At 57.1% G+C, this 18,883-nt stretch overlaps 2 protein-coding genes across 3 annotated transcripts in view; both read right to left on the bottom strand.

The window, feature by feature from the left end:
- Positions 1–668: 668 nt before the first annotated feature.
- Positions 669–18,883, bottom strand: part of RASIP1 (Ras interacting protein 1) — a 38,811-nt gene continuing 20,596 nt past the window's right edge. Inside the window, exons 2-12 of one of the 2 annotated variants that reach the window (XM_058708139.1) lie at positions 14,247–14,387; positions 12,907–13,592; positions 10,832–11,187; positions 7,436–8,089; positions 5,894–5,931; positions 5,510–5,661; positions 5,288–5,403; positions 3,232–3,475; positions 2,853–3,025; positions 1,675–1,822; positions 669–1,101 (exon numbers count right to left, since the gene is read on the bottom strand). In XM_058708139.1, coding sequence (XP_058564122.1) covers positions 902–1,101; positions 1,675–1,822; positions 2,853–3,025; positions 3,232–3,475; positions 5,288–5,403; positions 5,510–5,661; positions 5,894–5,931; positions 7,436–8,089; positions 10,832–11,187; positions 12,907–13,592; positions 14,247–14,387 — 2,908 coding nt within the window. In that variant the 3' untranslated portion in view covers positions 669–901. The remainder of the gene's footprint in view (positions 1,102–1,674; positions 1,823–2,852; positions 3,026–3,231; positions 3,476–5,287; positions 5,404–5,509; positions 5,662–5,893; positions 5,932–7,435; positions 8,090–10,831; positions 11,188–12,906; positions 13,593–14,246; positions 14,388–18,883) is intronic. The other variant, XM_058708140.1, reaches the window with a different exon arrangement.
- On the bottom strand, positions 14,959–18,545 carry LOC131499798 (izumo sperm-egg fusion protein 1-like). Its single transcript, XM_058708167.1, has 9 exons — positions 18,277–18,545; positions 17,755–17,829; positions 17,287–17,373; positions 17,013–17,033; positions 16,580–16,660; positions 16,290–16,390; positions 15,877–16,030; positions 15,408–15,582; positions 14,959–15,182 (listed from the first exon to the last, which is right to left on the bottom strand). The coding sequence occupies exons 1-9, from the start codon at positions 18,509–18,511 to the stop codon at positions 14,987–14,989; spliced, it is 1,125 nt and encodes a 374-aa protein (XP_058564150.1). The 5' UTR covers positions 18,512–18,545; the 3' UTR covers positions 14,959–14,986.

The raw sequence follows: 18,883 nt of genomic DNA, 5'->3' as shown, positions 1-18,883 counted from the left end.
TGGGGCTCAGGCGGGGCAGCGGCAGGCGGACTGACAGAAGCAGGTGCCTGGAGAGGGGCGTCGGGTGAGCAGCGGGAGCAGGTGGTCGCGACCCGGCCCTGCGGGCAGGTGCCACCTGTCGCTTATTTTTTTCCCTGACGCAGCAGCGGGAGTCGGATTTAGGGGAGTGGAAAGTTCAAACCGGAGCTCCGGACTCCTGGATCTGAGGGAGGAGGGGGCTGGGGATCTGGACTCCTGGGTCCGAGGGAGGAGGGGGTTGGGGCCTGGACTTCTGGATGGGAGGAAGGAGGGAGGCCAGAACCAGGACGAGGGGTGTCGGGATTCGGCAGTGTGACCGGCGGGCAGAAATGTCCAGATGATGGCCGGGGGACCCAGACTCCCGGGTCTGAGGGAGAAGAGGGCTGGAGTATGGCCTTTGGGGTCCGAGGGAGAGATGGCTGGTTCCCGCTGGCAGGACCGAGGGCCTGATACCTGGCCGACCCAGCTTAGGGTTCTGTCCTGAAATGCGTTGCGAGGCCCCAGGGCTCCCGGTTTGGATTACAAGCCCCAGGGCAAGCTGAGGCCGAGGCTATAAATACCCCCGGGGCCTCGGCAAGAACTCAAGGCTCCAGTCGAGGAACCTGGTGCTCTAATCCGCAGAAAATCATCATCGCCAGCGTTCCCAAGTCTTAACAAGCGAGGCGGTGCCAACACCACAGATACCTTTATTCCTTGCTCCTCGCCCTCGCCTCCCAAGCCCGTCTTCCCACTGTCCCATCCTCTACTACCCGAAAACTCAAACTCCCGGCATGCCACGCGGGGGATAGAACTACAACTCCCAGAGAGCCCTGAGCTCGGGCGGGCTCCAGGGAGCAGAAGCCGAAGAATTTTCAAGGGTCGCGCGCTCGTTGGTTATTGGCCCTCAGGGAGGCGTGGCCACGGGAGGTCCGTGGCGGTGATTGGCCGGCAGTTCCTGCTGCTCCAGATCCCAGAGGAGGCGGCGGAGCCTGCGCAGTTCGCGGTGCAGGGCGTCGTCCGTCACGGGACCCGTGAGGCGCAGGCGCGAGCTGCCCAAGGGCAGGATGAGGGGCGGATGGGAGGAGAAGCTCTCGAAGATGTCCCCTAGGAGACAGAAGAAGACGGCGTCAAATTCTGAAAATGGGCGTGAGGCAGCGGTGTTAGAGAGAGGCTGCGTCACGCCCGAGGGAAGGACAGACTTCAACCAGCAATTCCCGGAGCGGGACCCACTCAAACACGAGTCTTGGGAGTCCCCGAGCATCATGGGAGTTGTAGTTCAGACAAAGAAAGAGAGGCCACCGCTGCCTGGGAAACGGGCGAGGTAGTTGGGTTCTTGGGTCTGAGGAAGGAAGGTCTGGGAACTTAGTTTTACGGATTCCTTCGTGGAGGGGCCTGGAACCCGAGCCCCTGGGTGAGAAGGGTAGGTTGTCGGGGGAAGGGGCTGGGGGCCTGAACCCTGGGTGGGGGGGGGGGGAAGGAAGAGGAGGAGCTGGGGCTTGAAATCCCGTATCCTGGCGGAGGAGGGAGTTGGGTCCCATCACTTATTGGGTCTCGAGGGAGGAAAGGGTTAAGGGTCCAGAATCCTGGGTCAGAAGGAGGAAGGGGCTATGGATTCCTAGGTCCTCAGGCCAGAAAACAGCTGACAGCCCCCGTGCCTCTGTCCCCACCGGGCCTCACCTGTGTCCACAGCGTCTCGCTCTGCAGGGGGAGGGTCCCAGGCAGGTGGTGGCCCACGGCCAGGACCCAGCTGGTAGTGGCTGAGCAGATGGTGAAGCTGAGCAGGGGTCAGCGTGGGGTGGTCAGTTCGTAGGCTGCTCCAAGAAGCCTGGTGGGAAGATGAGGTGAGAAGTCGGTGGTCGTTATGGGACAGCTGAGAAAGCTTGAATGGAAGGCCGCCCCTAGAGGGTACCGATGTAGGGGGTCGGCCGTGGTGTCTGTGCAGCCAGATTGTGACTGCGAAGCCAGGCTGTCACCAAAGTGATGGTGAGAAAGGGGGTGCTCTCGGCTTTAAAAAAAAAAATGATTTGTGGGGCGTCTGGATGGCTCAGTCAGTTAAGCTTCCGACTTCGGCTCAGGTCATGATCTCACAGTTTTTGAGTTCGAGCCCCGCGTCAGGCTCTGTGCAGACATAAATGTAAAAATTTTTAAATAATAAAATTTAAAATAAAGTTTGGATCTACTGAACTGAGATGACAACCAAGTCATCATTGCGGTGGACCCGGATTGCCTGGGTTCAAAAATCCCGGCTTGACTACTCATTACCTTCTGGCAAGTCCCTGTGCCTCAGGTTCTTCATCTGTAAATTGGGGGTGGAGGGATTAGGCACCACCTAATAGGGTTGTTCCGAGGTTTCAATATGGCAAGATCGTAAAATACTTAGAACACGGCCTGGTGCTTATTAAGTGCTCTGTAAAAGTCTGAGAAATATCAACAAAAGAAATCAAGGAACTTATCCTGCCCGAATCTCAGTTTCCTTGTCTGTAACAAACGGTCAATTAATAACCTATTTCATGAGGCTTAATCAGGACTCAATGAGCAGTGCTTGACAGTGTTTGGTATCTAGTTTACGTTCAATGAATGTTTTGACTGTCGCATTCCTTGGTCTCATACCAGACTTTCGGAACCAGCATGACTGAGGGAGGGGGCCTTGGAAACTATTATTCGGAAGTCCCACTGGGATTCAGGTGCACTTTGGACGCTTGGGGCTGGCTTCTAACTGCCAGTGCATCACCCACGGTGTCTGCGCCGGGACTGGGGATAACGTGAGGGCCAAGGGGATGTCAAGGGTGGGCTGAATACAGAGGATGGATGGGGGGGGGGGGTTGGGGAGTCAGAGGTCAGGGATCGGGAATCACCTTGAGCAGGGAGGTGCGGGGCACACAGAGCAGGTTCACAGCTATGGAGAGTTTCCGGAAGAATTCAGTGGCAATGTCGCCCAGCCCGGCCCCCTGCAGCCAGTCCAAGACGAGGTCTAAGTTGGTCCGGATTTGGACAGCTCGGGACCATTGATAGAAAGGTCGGCCTTGACCTGTGGGGAAGGTTAGGAAGGGGAATGGGTGCGGGGACTCTGCCCTCCTGCCTCCCGGACCCTTCTTATTTTTCAGCTTGGGATCTGGAGCTTGCTCTCCAGACTCTTTAAAGATGAGGCCTGATCCTGTGGTATGTTCTGAACTGACTTGGGTCCCGATGGCTCCCGCCCCTTCATCCCTGCCCCTTCCCCGATCTGACCCGCACCTCGTTCCATCAGCGAGTTGAGGAGGGACGCATTGGAGAAGAAGAACAAGTAACCGAAAGTCTGAGACACGAGGTCCGGATGCAGCTCACACTGGCTGGTCAGTTCCAGGGCTGCTTGGAACACACCCAGGGTGGGTCTCAGCCCCGGAGGCATGGCCGCCAGCTCGGCGCCGGGCCCGGGAAGCTCTGCCCCGGCGGTAAAAGGGTTACTATCCAGGAGAGCAGGCAGCGTTGAATACAGAGTCTAAGAAGATACAGAGATGGAAACAAATGATTGGACTACACCTTCCTGGAAGCTTCCGGGCGGTAGAGCTTCTGGGAATTAGAGCCCATTCTACCTTCAACACCCTAAAGGCCTCTGTGAGCAAATCCCTACTTTCCAGGTGGCTTTCCGGCATTCATCAGGCCTGGGACACCTCAAACCTTGAAATTTTTTCAGTGTTTATTTCTTTTTGAGAGAGAGAAAGAGACGGAGCTCAAGTGGGGGAAGGACAGAGAGAGAGGGGCCAACACGGAATCCGAAGCAGGCTCCAGGCTCCGAGCTGTCGGCACAGAGCCCGACGCGGGCCTCGAACTCAAGAACCATGAGATCGGGACCTGAGCTGAAGTCCGATGCTCAGCTGACTGAGCCACCCAGGCGCCCCAGGACTTGTATTTCTCAACACGGACAGCTCGCAGAGGACAAAGGACGCTGAACAAAGAGGCCCCCTTCAGTCAAAGAGTGATTTATCCAGAATTCCCAAAGGAAAGAAAAAGAATAGAGAGTCAGGAAGTGGGAGCAAAGTGGCAGTGAGCCAGTGGAAAGTGAGATCGGGCCAAGGACAGGAAATGAGGTCAGAGCCGAAGAAGAAATAAAGCCACACGTGGCAGGAATGTACAGGAAGTGAAGCCTTGGAGGAAAGGGCTTCACAAATCCAGGCTGCTTAAGGAACATCTTTACGTTGATCAGTCCCCAAAGATCCCCGTTCCGTTTACAGACAGGGACTCAGACCCACGGTAAGCCTGAAACCCTGAGAATTCCAAGGAGCAATATCAAGGTCAAGGGTGGCTGGGGGCCTGGGGAGAAAGCGGGTCCTCAGGACTAGCACTCCAGGGAGAAGGTCTGTGGCTTGGAAAAGGGAGTGAATTCGGAGCTATAGGAAATGAAGTCAGCAAACAGGAAGTGAAGCCTGATTGCAGAGGACTTGTAGTTTAAATGACAGTGCCTGACACTATTTGATATCTATCTATCTATCTATCTATCTATCTATCATCTATCTATTTTACCAGTCACTGAAGGGTGGACTTAGAAAACAGGAGCTTGAGGGGCACCTGGGGGGCTCAGTTGAGCGTCCAACTTCGGCTCAGGTCACGATCTCACGGTCCGTGAGTTCGAGCCCCGCATCGGGCTCTGTGCTGACAGTTCAGAGCCTGGAGCCCGTTTCAGATTCTGTGTCTCCCTCTCTCTCTGCCCCTCCCCGTTCATGCTCTGTCTCTCTCCATCTCAAAAATAAATAAACGTTAAAAAAAAATTTAAAAAAAAAAAAAAAGAAAACAGGAGCTTGAGGGGCACCTGGGGGGCTCAGTCAGTTGAGCGTCCAACTTCGGCTCAGGTCATGATTTCACGGTTTGTGGGTTCGAGCCCCGTACTGGGCTTTGTGCTGACAGCCTGCTTCGGAATCTGTGTCTCTCTCTCTCTCTCTCTGGCCATCCCCCACTGGCGCTCTGTCTCTCTCTCTCTCTCTCTCTCTCTCTCTCTCTCAAAAATAAAAACATTTAAAAAAAGAAAAAGAAAACAGGAGCTTGAGAAAATGATAAGGGTGATATGACCAGGTCGTAAAGTTCACTTGTCAAGAGGGGACAGATGCAGACCCAGGAGAAGAAGCCAGAAAGGCGGGAAGTGATGTAGGCTCCAACAGGAAGGGGTATCAGAACAGCAAAGCCCTGGGGTGAACGGGAAGTGATGTCAGAGAAGCGGGAAATCTCACAAGGTCAACTAGGAAGTGACGTCAGAGCAACACGATGTAATGCAAACAGGAAGTGATATGTCAAACAGGCAGCAGGGGACAAGACCAACCTTGGTGAGGTAGTAGACAGACTGCTGGAAGGTACACATGATGACCTCATCTAGGAGGGCCATGGCCTCATCACATAATTCCAAGTCATTGCAGAGCTGTGGGTCTGAGGACAGACCTGGGGGTAAGAGAGAGAACCAGAGGCTGACAGGCAGGAGCCCAAGTCCCCAAGTAGAGGGAATGACAGGGATCCCGGACAGGCCTGCGCTTGGGTCAGAGCTCACCCTCCTGGTCGGCCTCCTTCTCCATTTCCAGCACCTTCTCCTGTACAAAACTCAGCAGCTCCGTGGTGTTGGCCATCCACAGCATGAGTGGCCGCAGCTCTACGGACACAGCCTCGGGAGTCAAGGGCACCTCGGGGACTCCCTCAGGGTGGCTGGAGAAGGAGGAAAGGACCCATTAATGGGACAGTCCATTATAGTAATGGGGGTGGGGTGATCTCTGCCCAACCCCCACCATAGTGTCCAAACCCTGAGCTCTGGATCTAATTGAGGGCAGAGGCCAATCCCCATTTCACAGCTGGAAAAGTTGGGGGCCAAGGAAGAGCCTGCCTGCAGAGCCCCACCCCTGCATCCCTCTATAACCCTTCTTCCCAGAATTTCTCTTACTTCTCTGGCTGGCGGTCTCCGATTTCCTTGATCTTTTCCTGGAGAACAGTAAGCTCAGAATCAAGGCGCGTGGAATTGAGGGAGAGAGACGTATGAGTTAGTACCCTGGTCATTTCTGGAAGCACCTTTTTGACACAGCCTCTCCACACTCAAATGGACCCTAACCCCCAGGTGTAGAATGGTTTCACCTCTCTGTACCTTTTTTTTTTTTTCTTTTTAAATGTTTATTTATTTTTGAGAGAGAGAGAGAGAGAGTGTACGTGCGAGTGGGGGAGAGGAAGGGAGAGAGGAAGACACAGAATCTGAAGCAGGCTCCGGGCTCCCAGCTGTCAGCACAGAGCTGGATGTGGGGCTTGAACTCAGGAACTGTGAGTCAGTTCCTTAACGGGACTCAGTCACTTGACCAACTGAGCCACCCCGGCGTCCGTCCCTCACCTCTCCATACCTTTTAAAACACAAAGCCCGGGGCGCCTGGGTGGCGCAGTCGGTTAAGCGTCCGACTTCAGCCAGGTCACGATCTCGCGGTCCGGTCCGTGAGTTCGAGCCCCGCGTCAGGCTCTGGGCTGATGGCTCAGAGCCTGGAGCCTGTTTCCGATTCTGTGTCTCCCTCTCTCTCTGCCCCTCCCCCGTTCATGCTCTGTCTCTCTCTGTCCCAAAAATAAATAAAAAACGTTGAAAAAAAATTTAAAATAAATAAATAAATAAATAAATAAATAAATAAATAAAACACAAAGCCCTAGGGGTGCCTGGGTGATTCAGTCAGTTGAGCGTCCGACTTCAGCTCAGGTCACGATCTCACAGTTCCCGAGTTCAAGCCCCACACCCGGCTCTGCATGGGCAGTGCAGAGCCTGCTTGGGATTCTCTCTCTCTCCCCCTCCCCCCCTTTTGCGCCCGTGCGCACGCGCTCTCTCAAACGAAATAGAATAAACTTACAAAAAGAAAATAAAATACAAAGCCCTATAATTGCAGGCGGTCTACCTCCCTCAGGCCCACTTCTGCTCAAATAGAAGTTTCTTCTTACCGCCCAGGCCCTTCTTTAACCCTCGCTCTGAGAAGCCCTAGCTCAACTGGATGGCGACTTTAACCTTCCCCCCCGCAAAATCCAGAAATCTGGATGATTTCTCCCAGGTACTTCCATCTGTAGGTCCAATGGATCTGTCCTGCCTCGCCTCCAAGCACGGTCTTGCCCACTACTGTTCAAAGCTTCCGGCCCAACGGGCTGCCCGCCTCACCTCCCACAACGGTCTCTCCTGACTTCTCATCCCAGGAGCTCTCTTCCCCCGGGTCCCAGAATCGTTTCTCCCATTATCCCAGAGCCGCAAAGGTGGTTCTTCGCTACCTTCTCTTCCGGCACCGCGGATGAATCCACCACTCCCAGCACCCCGCGAGATCCCTTACTGGAGAGCCCAGGCCCCTCCTAGGCATCAGGGGAGAGGTGGCTTCATCCTGCTCGACTTCCAAACGGGCGGCAGGGGGCGACGAGAGGCTGGGGGAAGCCCACGGGGAGCAGACGGGGTTGGACGGCGGTTGGAGGCACTCACCCAGACAGCCTCCTTGATGAGCCGGGCCAGAAGGCCCAGCAGGCGCGGCAGGTGGCCCAGCTCCAGTTCCCGGGCTGAATGCTGGACGCACAGCGCCAGCAGCGTGGCCGGCCCCAGCGGTGGTAGGTCCCCGGCGCCGGCCGCTGCTGCCCGCACGATCTCACCCAGCAGCGCCTCTTCCTCTTGGGGCCGGAAGCGCAGCACCGGCTCGCGGCCATCCAGGTAGGCCGCCAGCGCCTCGCCGCGCTCCTGCAGGCCCCGGCCGCACAGGCGGCAGGAGAAGGCCCAGCCGGGGCCTGGCGGGGAGGCCCCCGGACGGGTGGGCAGCCACGGCGGCCGCGCTGGCCCCGAGCCCCCGGCGCGGGGGTCCTTGTACATGAAGAGGAAGTGGTCGCCCAGCCCCAGCAGGTCGCCAGGGTGCAGCTCGGCCTCGCGCAGCAGGAGGCACCCGTTGTGCGTGACCGGGGCACCCCGGGCCGGGCGCACCATGGCCGGGGGCTCAGGGCCGGCACGCACCGTACAGTGCCGCGGCAGGATGTCGGGGGCATTGAGGAAGGTGTCCACATATGGGGCCGGGGACCCACCACGGGCCGAGGAGTTCCCGCCCCGGCCGAAGACATGCTGCTCCCGCGTCATCACATACACCACGAAGTCCTGGAGGGAAGGTGAAGATACAGGAGAGACACAGCTCCGTGAGGAACGGACGTTTCCAAAGGGGACCCTTGGCCACAAAGGACTCTCCCATCCACCACCTCGCTTAGAATGAACGCTTTCAAGGAGATCTCCTGGGATCCCCCAAAGCCTCAGCAATTGCTTCCCCTAACCATGAGTGGACTCTTCAAAGGCACCTCCTGTGATGGACTGGTCCAGAACACCCATCTGGAAGACTGGCTACGTATAAGGAAACCGCTTTCTTGACATGAGTTCTGTAATTGCCCTCCCTGAAATTATTGATGTTTTCCAGGAGACATTTCTCCAAGGAGACGCCCCCCTCTTCTCACCTCTTCTGAATGGACCCTTTCAAGGAAATCCATTCCCACAATGCAGTCTCCCATGATATAGAGCCCAAAGAAGGGGTGCTTCCAAGAGCACCACACCCCCATGACTACAGTGGACTGCCCATCAACTTGCCCCTCAAAGAATGGAACTTTCCAAGGACATCTTTCTCCTGTGAGCCCTCCCATGTCTCTACCCCTGGCCCCAGTTGCCACTCCTTCCACCACCATAATGGGGACTTCCAAAGACATTTCCCCTTTTAATAAGAGCTTCTCTGAATATTTCCAAGACACAGGACGGATATCTTTAAGGCGACTGCCCCCTTTCTACAAAGGACCCTTATTTTCCCCCACCCCATGCTGAACTCGCTTCCAAGGAGAAATAATACTGCAATGGACTCACCTACTACCCCCACTCCCATGATAGAGGATTCCAAAGATCCTCTCCTTTCCATCAATGGATGCTTTCAGTATTCTCATCCCAACAAAGAACATTCTCCATGGAGCTCTCCATATAGTGGGCCTTCTAGTAACCACACCTTATGAATAGATGTTTTCCAGGAGACCCTCTTCTTATAATGGAGTGTCCCATTTCATCCACCAAATGAAGAGGTGCATTCCAGAAGACCCCCTTCCTAAATGACTCTCTGTTCTCTATTCACGTTGGGAGAATAGTCATCCTGATATCCATAAATCCTGCCCTGAACTCACGCATTACCTTTACCTCATGGATGGACATTTCCAAAGAGACCCCTTCCTACAACGGACTTGTTCGTCTGCCTCTAGAAAATGGATCTTTCCAGTATGACCACCTTCCGAAGGTAAGATCTCCTGTTATCCATCCCTGTTTGAAGCAATGGAATGGTCCAAAATACACGAAACCCTTTTCTAAAATTACTTAACCCCAGAAGGGATTCCACAGTGCCCACGATGAACTCCCGGGTTATAGCCACTCATGAATAGATGAGTGCAAATAAATTCCTCCCTAAGAGATGCACCTCTGATTCCTCTTCCCCAGGAAGGAATACTTCCATAGAAGCCTCTTTCTTAGAAAGGAATTTCTCATGAACCCCATTCAAAAGAATGGATGCTCCCAATGTTCCCCCTCTTCCCAAAACAGGCTCTCCTATTCTCCAACCTTGTCTGCAAACCCCTCCCTGTAAGGAACTTGCCCCAGTAAGGAGGAATGAATTCTTCCACGCAAGCCCTTCTCTCAATAGTCTTAACCTCTCACTCATACACACCCACGCACAGGCCACCGAACCCAACTGGATCACTCTCCGACAGCACAAATGGGACTATTTGCTGAGCTCCACTACCTTCTAGAGTGGGCTTTCCCATTGATTCCGAGCAGTACCTGTGGAACTTGGCTGTACTGCTGTTACTCAAAGTTGGGCAACACCACAAACATGGCTCCCCCAATCATCGCGCGCGTGCGCGCGCACACACACACACACAAATGAGTCTTTCCAAGAGTACATTGTTTCTATTAATGAAACAATTTCCCACTAACCCACGAATCATTTTCTACTATCTGCTAATCCTTTCTCCCTCTCTGCTGCCTAACACTCAAGCAAGTTCTATTGTCCCCCAAATATAGAAAACAGAAGCATCCGTACCACCTACGTCCCCTAACAAGAGTCAAATCATTCCAGTGTAAACCCGCTTAAAAAGTGGGTTAGTCCGCTCCTTCCAAGAAAATATACGCTTGGGGCGCCTGGGTGGCGCAGTCGGTTAAGCGTCCGACTTCAGCCAGGTCACGATCTCGCGGTCCGTGAGTTCGAGCCCCGCATCAGGCTCTGGGCCGACGGCTCGGAGCCTGGAGCCTGTTTCCGATTCTGTGTCTCCCTCTCTCTCTCTGCCCCTCCCCCGTTCATGCTCTGTCTCTCTCTGTCCCAAAAACAAAAAACAAAACAAAAAACAAAACAAAACTTCATTTAAGAAAATATACGCTTACCCAGAACAAGATCCCATACATCAATGAAATTATCTTCCTCCCAAACAAGATAGACAGTTCAATTGCTCCTCATCAAGAAATAGACGCTTACAAGGAGATCCCTTTTCTACGAGAGGCTCTCGCGTTCCCCCTTGACAGAGACAGTGTTTCCCCCCCACATTGCATGAAATGAACCATTCCCCACTTGTTCTCCCAGCGAAATCTTTTTCAGCCATCAACCTCCACGACTTTCACCTCTTCCTCCCCCCCCCCATCCCCCCCCATCCCCTGTCTTCCACAACCACCTCTCCTACCCTACCTTGCTGGGCCCACACCTTCCCACAGACCTGAGACTACCGCGACCCGGGGGATTCTGGGAGTTGTAATTTCGTCGCCCTGCAGAGGAAGTGACGTCGCAGGAAGGTCGGAGCATAGTTCTCTCCGGGGTAGGAGGGGCTGCCTTACCTGAGCGTCCTGGTAGCCCTGCAGCAGCAAGAAGTAGGGACGGTTGCCGGGAGCCTGAATGAGGCACTGGGTCAACCGATCGAAGTCGCCCGGGTCAGCAGGTCCGATCTGGGGGTCGGCTGCCCCTGGGGCCATGCTAAGTGCCTGCTGCCTGCGCTCCTGCTGCCGCCGCCGGCGACCCTGCAGGCTGAGCTCCGACACGCTGCGCCGCAGGGACAGGTTTTCCGAGCGCTCTTTGCCCCCGGACCCAGCGGGGGGCCCTGACCCGGACCCCGGGCCAGGACTGGCCAGGGCCGCCCCTCCGGACGCCGCCCGGGAGCGATTCTTCGGTGGCCGCCACGAGGGGGCACCCGCGCCTGCGGAGAGACGGACAGGGATGAGGCAGGGGACTCCAAAGAGACCGAGACACGGTCGGAGAACCGAGATGATGAGGAGACAAAAAATTGACCACAGAGAGGTGAGGCTGCTTCCCACGTTTAGTTTTCTGCATATGCTGTTCCCTGTGCCCGGCACAGAGTGGGTGATGGTGAACGGAAGGAACGAACTAGTGATTTGTTTCTCACTAGGCCGCGAAATCTAGGAGGGTGGGAACCTCATCTGTCATGTGCTCACTGTATTCCCCCAGGGCCCTAAATAATGTGTGGACCACAGTAGGCGCTCAAGCAATGCTTTATTTTTGGGGGGGGGGGGGGGGAAAGACAGTGATGGTTGTAATTGCCATTCTTAAATTTTTTTTTTCAACGTTTTTTATTTATTTTTGGGACAGAGAGAGACAGAGCATGAGCGGGGGAGGGGCAGAGAGAGAGAGGGAGACACAGAATCGGAAACAGGCTCCAGGCTCCGAGCCATCAGCCCAGAGCCTGACGCGGGGCTCGAACTCACGGACCGCGAGATCGTGACCTGGCTGAAGTCGGACGCTTAACCGACTGCGCCACCCAGGCGCCCCTAATTGCCATTCTTTATTAGGCGACCACTCTGTGCCAAGCCCTATGCTAAAACCCTTTTATACATTTTCCGATTTCATCTTCCCCTAGGGTTTTGCAGAGCGGAACCGACAAAGAACGGATCGGAATCCAAGCCAGAGTTCAGAGCTCAGGACGTTGACCGCTACACCACTCTGTGTCCCCGATGGGAGGCTCAGAAACAGAAAAGCGTTAGGAGGTTCTGTGAGCAGCCCCTCCCTTAGAGCCAGGCTCCGTCCCTGCCGGGCCCTGCTCTGCACTTACTGTCTCACCAAGGGGACCACCTCCTGTTCCAGGAACCTTTCCTCAAAGGCCAGGCCAGCATGTAAGCCCTTGATGGTGTTACGTCTTCATTTCCCATGCGCCACCCTCAAATCTCCCACCCACAGTCTGCAGCCAACCCAGCCGGGATCAACCTGCTCCAAGGTCAGATCCTCTGAAGCTTCGATCTGTTTTTTTTAATTATTCTTAAGAGAGGGAGAGCATGAGCCTGAGCAGGAGCAGGGCAAGGGCAGAGAGAAGGAGACACAGAATCTATAGCAGGCTCCGGGCTCCCAGCTGTTAGGACAGAGCCCGACGCCGGGCTCGAGCTCATGGACCGAGCGATCATGATCCGATCCGAAGTCGGAGGCTTAACCCGCTGAGCCACTCAGGCGCTCCTAAAGCTTGGATCATTTTCGACCCCAAACAAGCCCACCATCTCTTCACTCTCCAGGCTCCTCCCCCTTAGAGGCTTAATCGACGTCGGCCCTGCCTCTCGCGAGAGGCCTTCTAGCCACGCGGACGACCACCACCACTCAGCACCTCTGGCTCTGGGTTACTGTCTTCAGCAGGCCCCCCCACCCCCATCACAAGCCCCGCCCATCCACTCTGGCAATAACTCCGGTCTAGCCCCAGCCCCGCCCCCGACCTGACCCGGGGCTTTAGACCCCTCCCATTCCCCCCCCCTCCACTTTCTCCCGGGGGCCCCGCCTCCAGCCTACCCCTGGTCTCTCAGGCCCCACAGATCCCGGCCCCCAAGCCCCGCCCCGCCTCCCCGCTGGCCCCGCCTCCAGGACAGGCTCCGCCCCGCCCCCAGGCCCCGCCCCCGGGGTCGGGCCCCCGCCGGCTCACCGTCGCTGTCCGCCGCCCCGAAGGCCTCCTGCTCCAGGCGGCGCGCCTCCTCGCGGCCGCGCAGCTCGAAACGGCGCGCCCAGCCGGGCCGCGCTCGCCACAGCTCCTGCACCAGCAGCGGACGCTCCGAGTCGCCCAGCACGCGCAGGTGCTCCGCCCGCCACTCGCAGCTGCCCACGCCGCCCGCCGCGGGCCGGCCCAGCGCGTCGCACAGCGCGAAGGCGTCCACGCAGCTGCTCTCGCCTGGGCTGCCGCCGGGGCTCCCCGCCAGCCCGTAGCGCTCCAGCGCCTCGGCCACCAGCTCGCGTGCCGTGGAGCGCGCAGTGGCGAGCACGCTCTTGTAGTTGGCGCCCGACGCCAGCCCGGCGCCGAAGATCTTGAGGACCCCCGGGGGTGCCGTGGCGCGGGCGGCCAGCGGGGGCTCGGGGGCCACGCCCGCGGCCAGCTCAGGCAGCTTCTTCTCGCTGGCCCAGCGCTGAGCGCCCCCCGGAGTCCCGGCGCCTCCCGCGCCGCCGGACCCCGTGGCCCCGGTCCCCGAGCCCCGAAAGAGCTGGGAGATGCGCTTGGCGCGACTCCCGGAGGCTCCCCCGGCCGCCTTGACCGCGCCCACTCGCCGCAGCTCCACGTGCGGCGGCGGCGGGGGCAGCGGCTCGCTGCTGCGGCTCCCCGTGTCCGAGGAAGAAGACCTGGGAACCCGCCAGGGGAGCGGAGAGGCGGCAGAGAGACCGAGAGAGAGATAGGCCAGGATGGAGGCCGACGGTGGAAGACGAAGGAAGGAGGTGGGCGAAGACCCAGACGGAGGGATCAGAGACCCGGAGAGTGACAGAGAGACCCATTGAGAGGGGACACAGATCCGGACCGAAAGAGCAAAAGAAACCCAGGGAAAGAGAGGGACAGAGACACAGATAAAGAGGGAGACAGAGACCCACAGAAGGGGGAGAGACGCGAGTGTACAGATACGGAGTTGGGCAGAGGCCAGAGTCAGAGAGAGAGAGAGAGAGAAATAAATGAAGGTGAGTGGCACCTAAGGAAGTTGCAAGAGGTAAGCAGGGAGGGGAGGAAGGAAGGGGAATCAAACCCTTGCCCCTGTATCCCCATCGCCTTGTCCATCCAGCGAGGGCCCCTATCCAGGCCCGACTCTTCCCCGACCGGACTCTGAGAGCACTGTGGCCCACTGTCTGTCTCCTCCAGCCCGCCACCTCGCTTGCCCATTCCGGAAAGGAACTGCAGTCAATGCTCGGGGCCCCTGGCCTTACCCGGTACAGAGACTGGATCAGAAACGAGGACAGTTGGGAGGTAGGTAGAGGAGGGACAGGGGCCTGGAGGAGGTGGGCACTCACTTAACAGAGGCGGCGCTAGGCCAGCGGCGTCCCAGCTTGGCCAGCTGCTTCCTGGGAGAATTGATCCACAAGCCCACGGGGAGGTGGAGCTTCCCGAAGCGGGGGCTTCCGCCCTCCTTCCGTTCACCAGATAGCATGGCCCTAAGGAAGGATGGGTAAGACCCCAACTCCTGAGGCCCCGAGTAGTGGGGTTTGGGATGGAGGGGCCTGGGGTTCAAACTCCTGAGTCTGGGTGGAGAAGAATGGGAGCTAAGCTCCTAGGTGCTGGGATGGGAGATGGGTGGGGACTGGCCACTGGGTCTGAGGGAGGAGGGGTCTGGACTCCTGGCTCCCCGGTTCTTACCCTGCTTCAGGTCCCAGCAGCACCCCGGGGCCCTGGCTCCGTTGGCCCTGGTTGGTTCCTGACCCCGCTGTTCCCGTTCAGCCTTTGCCTCTGCCCCGGCTCCCAGCACTGGGTGGGGGACAGGAAAAGGCCAGAGGAAACCCGGCAGGAAGAGCTGGGAGGGGGCGTCCTGTGAGGGGACCGGGCCTGGGGGAGGAGATCTGCGTAGGGCAGGCCCTTCTCTACTCCTTGATTCTGGAATTACATCTCAGCTCGTTGGGCACTGCCTTGACACAGGGAACTGACTTCCCAGTCTCTCCGAGGACAGGAGACCCGCCCCAGACCTCTCCTTGGGAAACCAAAAGTGAGGATCAGACCAGAGGAAATGAATCCGATGTTTAGACAACCAGATAAATCTTTATTTGCGCCTTGGTACGGTGTGCTTTTCCTTCGGTACCTTCGGAACCTGGCTCTGTGAAGGCTGACTGTGTGACACCGGGCTCTGTGACTGCCGCCGACTCTGGGGACCCTCGTTCTGTGGGGCTGCTGCCTTGTCGGCACGGACCCAGGACTTGACGGAATCGATCAGGGTCCCAGACCTAAAGCAAAGTACGCTGGGGAAGGGTGGGGTGCAATCGTGTAAGCTGATTAGGTCCTGAGCGAGGGACACCCCTCCCAGCCTCCCTAGATCTGATCCTTTTCTATGACCCAAGCTTCGCCGCCCTGGGTAAGCACGCCCCTCTTTTCTAAGCCCCTCCCCCTAACACCTCCTCCTACGTTAGGACGTTGGAGACCCCGCCCCTCGCCCCAAGCCCTGCCTTCTCCGGGAGGCGGCTCACGAGGCGGCAAAGCCGATGATCAGAAACACAAAGCCCCAGATCAGCATCTCGAACAGAAAGCCTCTCAGCGCGTCCTTGGGATTCAGACACTCTGACGGCTTGAGGGATCGAAACCGCTGATACTGGATCCCGGGGTTTGATTTCGGGATCTCCTCGATGACTCTTTTGGGCAACACTGACAGAGGAGAGAGAAGGAGCAGTCCTGGGAGGGCCGGTCGTGGCCCAGGCAAGCTCTGTCCACGCCACCCTTCCCCAGGACCCGGGCCTCCCAGGAGATAAGCACGCCCCTCACTGCCTGAAGCCAGGCCACTGTGAGAGGTGGCCGCACCCTGGGCAGGAAGCCACACCCCCTTGGCCTGAAACCACACCCCGACAGACAGTTAGGCCCCCCCAGGTCGCTGGCTGAAGCTGACTGCCCCCCAAACCCAGGACCCTGAGTCCCATACGTCTGCCGACCACCAGCTCTGACCTGTGACTTCAAAATGGATGACCGTGGCTGGGCCGGATCGCTCAGTGCCCAACTCGCAGCGGTAGTTACCCGCATCCTCTGGCCTCACCAGTCGCTTGATCAGGGTGGGCCGTTTCCCCTCGGACACCAAGGTCTCAGGATTGCTCCCCCAAACCTAGACCCAAGCTCAAGGGGTCACAGAGGCCTGGGGGAATTCAGGATTTGGGGCAGTACAAGTGTGAGAGCATCACGGGCTCTCAGTGGGGAAGATGGGAGTCCAGGGTTACTGGTAAGGGCATGGGGTCCCCGGGGATCCCTAGAAGTCAAACCTGGTAGGTCATGGGTCATGGGTCATGGGGATTGTGGCAACAAGCTTGTGGATGAGGGGGTCGGCGCTCACACAAGCCTTATGGACTTGGGGTTAAAGGGCCCACCCTGTAAAAGCTGTAATAGGTGAGGCCTTGGGATAATTTATGCCAGTCGAGCTCACAGTCCAGGATCAGGTCTTCCGTTTCATGGACATTGATCTGGAGCACTAGAGAGACAGGTTGTTCTCCTTTGCCTCTTCAAGGTTCCGGGTCCTCCCTCAACTCCCTCCACTTGGTGGCGGTCCCACCTTCTCTGGTGGGCGGGCTACAGTCTCCGCCCCCCCCCCCGGGCAGCGTCACAAGTCTGGCTCCGCCCCCCTGGCGCCAACCCCTGCGGCTGGCCCCAGCTCTCTCACCCCCACAATCTCTGGATTTTCGACAAGCGTGAAGCTGCTTTTTACAGTTACTGCACCAGATCAGAAGCTGCAACATTGTACCTGAAGGGACAGGATCCAGGCTGTATTCGCCCTGAGAGGCGAGGCTAAAAGGAGAGGGCAGGGCCAAGGTCTGGGGCGGAGTCAGGCGCCTAATCCCTAGAGGTCAGCCCAAGGGGCGGGGCTAGAAGGCAGTCCTCTCTGAAGAGGGGTGTAACCAGTCTCAGGAAAGAGCGCCCAGAGAAGGGGACCCGCGGGCCAGGAAGTCCGCTGTGCAGAAGGACTACTGGGGACCAGGAACCTCTCAGACGGGGGGAATGAAGAACCAGGGAGACCCAAAGCCGGAGGAGAAAGGCTGGGTATTCACGGGGCAAGGATGAAGGATAGAAAGCCAGTTCCCGTAATCCGGACTCACCACACTTGTTGGGACAGAAATCTGCCTCAGAAGGAAGAAAAGAGAATTATCAGATTCCTGTTAAAGGGGATGAGAGGGGGGAGAAGGAATAGGTTGCGTTGGGGCTCTTGGGATGGAGGGAAGAAGGACACGGATGTCTGGATCTCTGGGTCCCAGGGAGGACGCGGTGGGAAGAAGTGAGAGGCTGGGCATAGAAAGCAGGGGCTGGGGACTTAGACCCTGGACCTGTTGGGGGAAGGGGCTGTGGTCCCTGATGGAACCCATCGTCCCTCACCCTTTCTTTGGAACCGAGCGACATAGCCCTGAAAGGCTGCCTTTTCCAGAGTCAACATCCAGGAGAACTCGTTCACGAAAGTGTCATCTGGGAAGGAACAGGGTGACATAGAGTGCTTCCCCTCGTCCCACCCACCCCAGGAGGAGATGCAGGAAGTTTGCCTCTGTCTGAAGAGGCTGGTGTTCCACCTTGGGGCCATCTCAGGGAGGGACAGTGAAATTGAATGACCACTTAACAATGCTGGCCACTGAGCTAAGCGGCGCCTGGCGTGCAGACACTGTTAGGACCCACTTTAGAGGTGACAAACCAGGGAAATTCCTCTCTCAAGGCCACACAGCTAAGGGGTGGCCAGGCCTGAAGCTGAACCAAGGCAGTTAGGCTCCAGAGCCACTACCAGACCCGTCCTCACCAAAAATCATTTCCCTAAAAGTTTCTGGAGCCCCTCCCGTGGCCCCTGTGTGGATTTACCTGCTACACCACTGTTTCTGATAAGTCTCACACTCCTCAGAAAACTTAAGACTGACGTTTCCATTGTGGCCTCATCTGGAGGGACACAGAGCATGCGGGGAGAGGAGCTAGACCTCAGATTCCAATCCTTAAGGTCTCATCGGCTCAGCTAGTGTCAAAAACTACAATACCCATGAGGCTACTGGGCAAGGCCAGGGCTGTAAAAGGATTGCACGCCCGTTGACTTCTGGGAGATGTAGTTTATTTTGTTTTGTGGGTTTGTTGTTTTTTGGTTTTTTTGTTTTTTGTTTGTTTGTTTGTTTGTTGTTTTTTTACAAAATTGCAGGGTAAGGACTAGGGAAACAGCGTATTCCTTTGCCCAGGGGAAGGCCTGGAATGGGCATCTCAGTCTTCTCCATTCAAGAACCCAGCAGACTCTGCCTCCAGCCCTTGAGTCCCGTCCCTCCCCCGCCCCCAGCAATCCGAGCACCAGACCCCTGCTTTCCCTCCACCCTGGATTCGCACTCTCTACCCTGCCCTCACCGATAACCCCCATAAAGGTATCCTCTAAATATGGCAGGTCCCGGAAATCTCTCACGGTTTCTCTTATCCTTTCCATCACTTGTCTGTGACGCCCGGGGCCGAGGTGGGTAGGCAGGTATTCCTTTTCCAAGGCGTCCAGCGCGGCCACGACCCTTGGATCACAAATGACACAGCTCCGGGCCCGAAGCAGGCAGCCGGCTAGCGCCGCCACCAGGAGGGCTACTTGGGGACCCATTGAGGCCAGAGGGCTCAGCCCGCACAGAACCCCGGGGAGGGTCCTCCCACCCCACTTGGAGGAGGTGATCGCTAAGGGGAAAGAAGCCTATCCCTGAGACGAAGAGCCCCAATTTGCAGGGCTCCCACTTCTCCGTTAGGAAACCGAGGTGTCCGGAGTCCCGAGGCACCCTAGACAGCCGCTGCCCGACCTTGACCTTGAATGTTGTAGCGGAACAGCCGAAACCAGGCTGAGGGCTTTTGGAAGGGACGAGCAGGCCACCGTCTTCCACTCGATTTCCCAAGACTGAAAATAAGAATGTTGTTGGGGAGAGGGTGACGTTGGTCACGTGATGTGGAGGCCTTTATGACTAGAGCCAGAGTCACCTTTCAC

The sequence above is a fragment of the Neofelis nebulosa genome, chromosome 17, assembly GCF_028018385.1.
Source record: "Neofelis nebulosa isolate mNeoNeb1 chromosome 17, mNeoNeb1.pri, whole genome shotgun sequence".
NCBI classification, from domain to species: Eukaryota; Metazoa; Chordata; class Mammalia; order Carnivora; family Felidae; genus Neofelis; species Neofelis nebulosa.
This window is presented reverse-complemented; position numbering and strand designations above follow the sequence as displayed.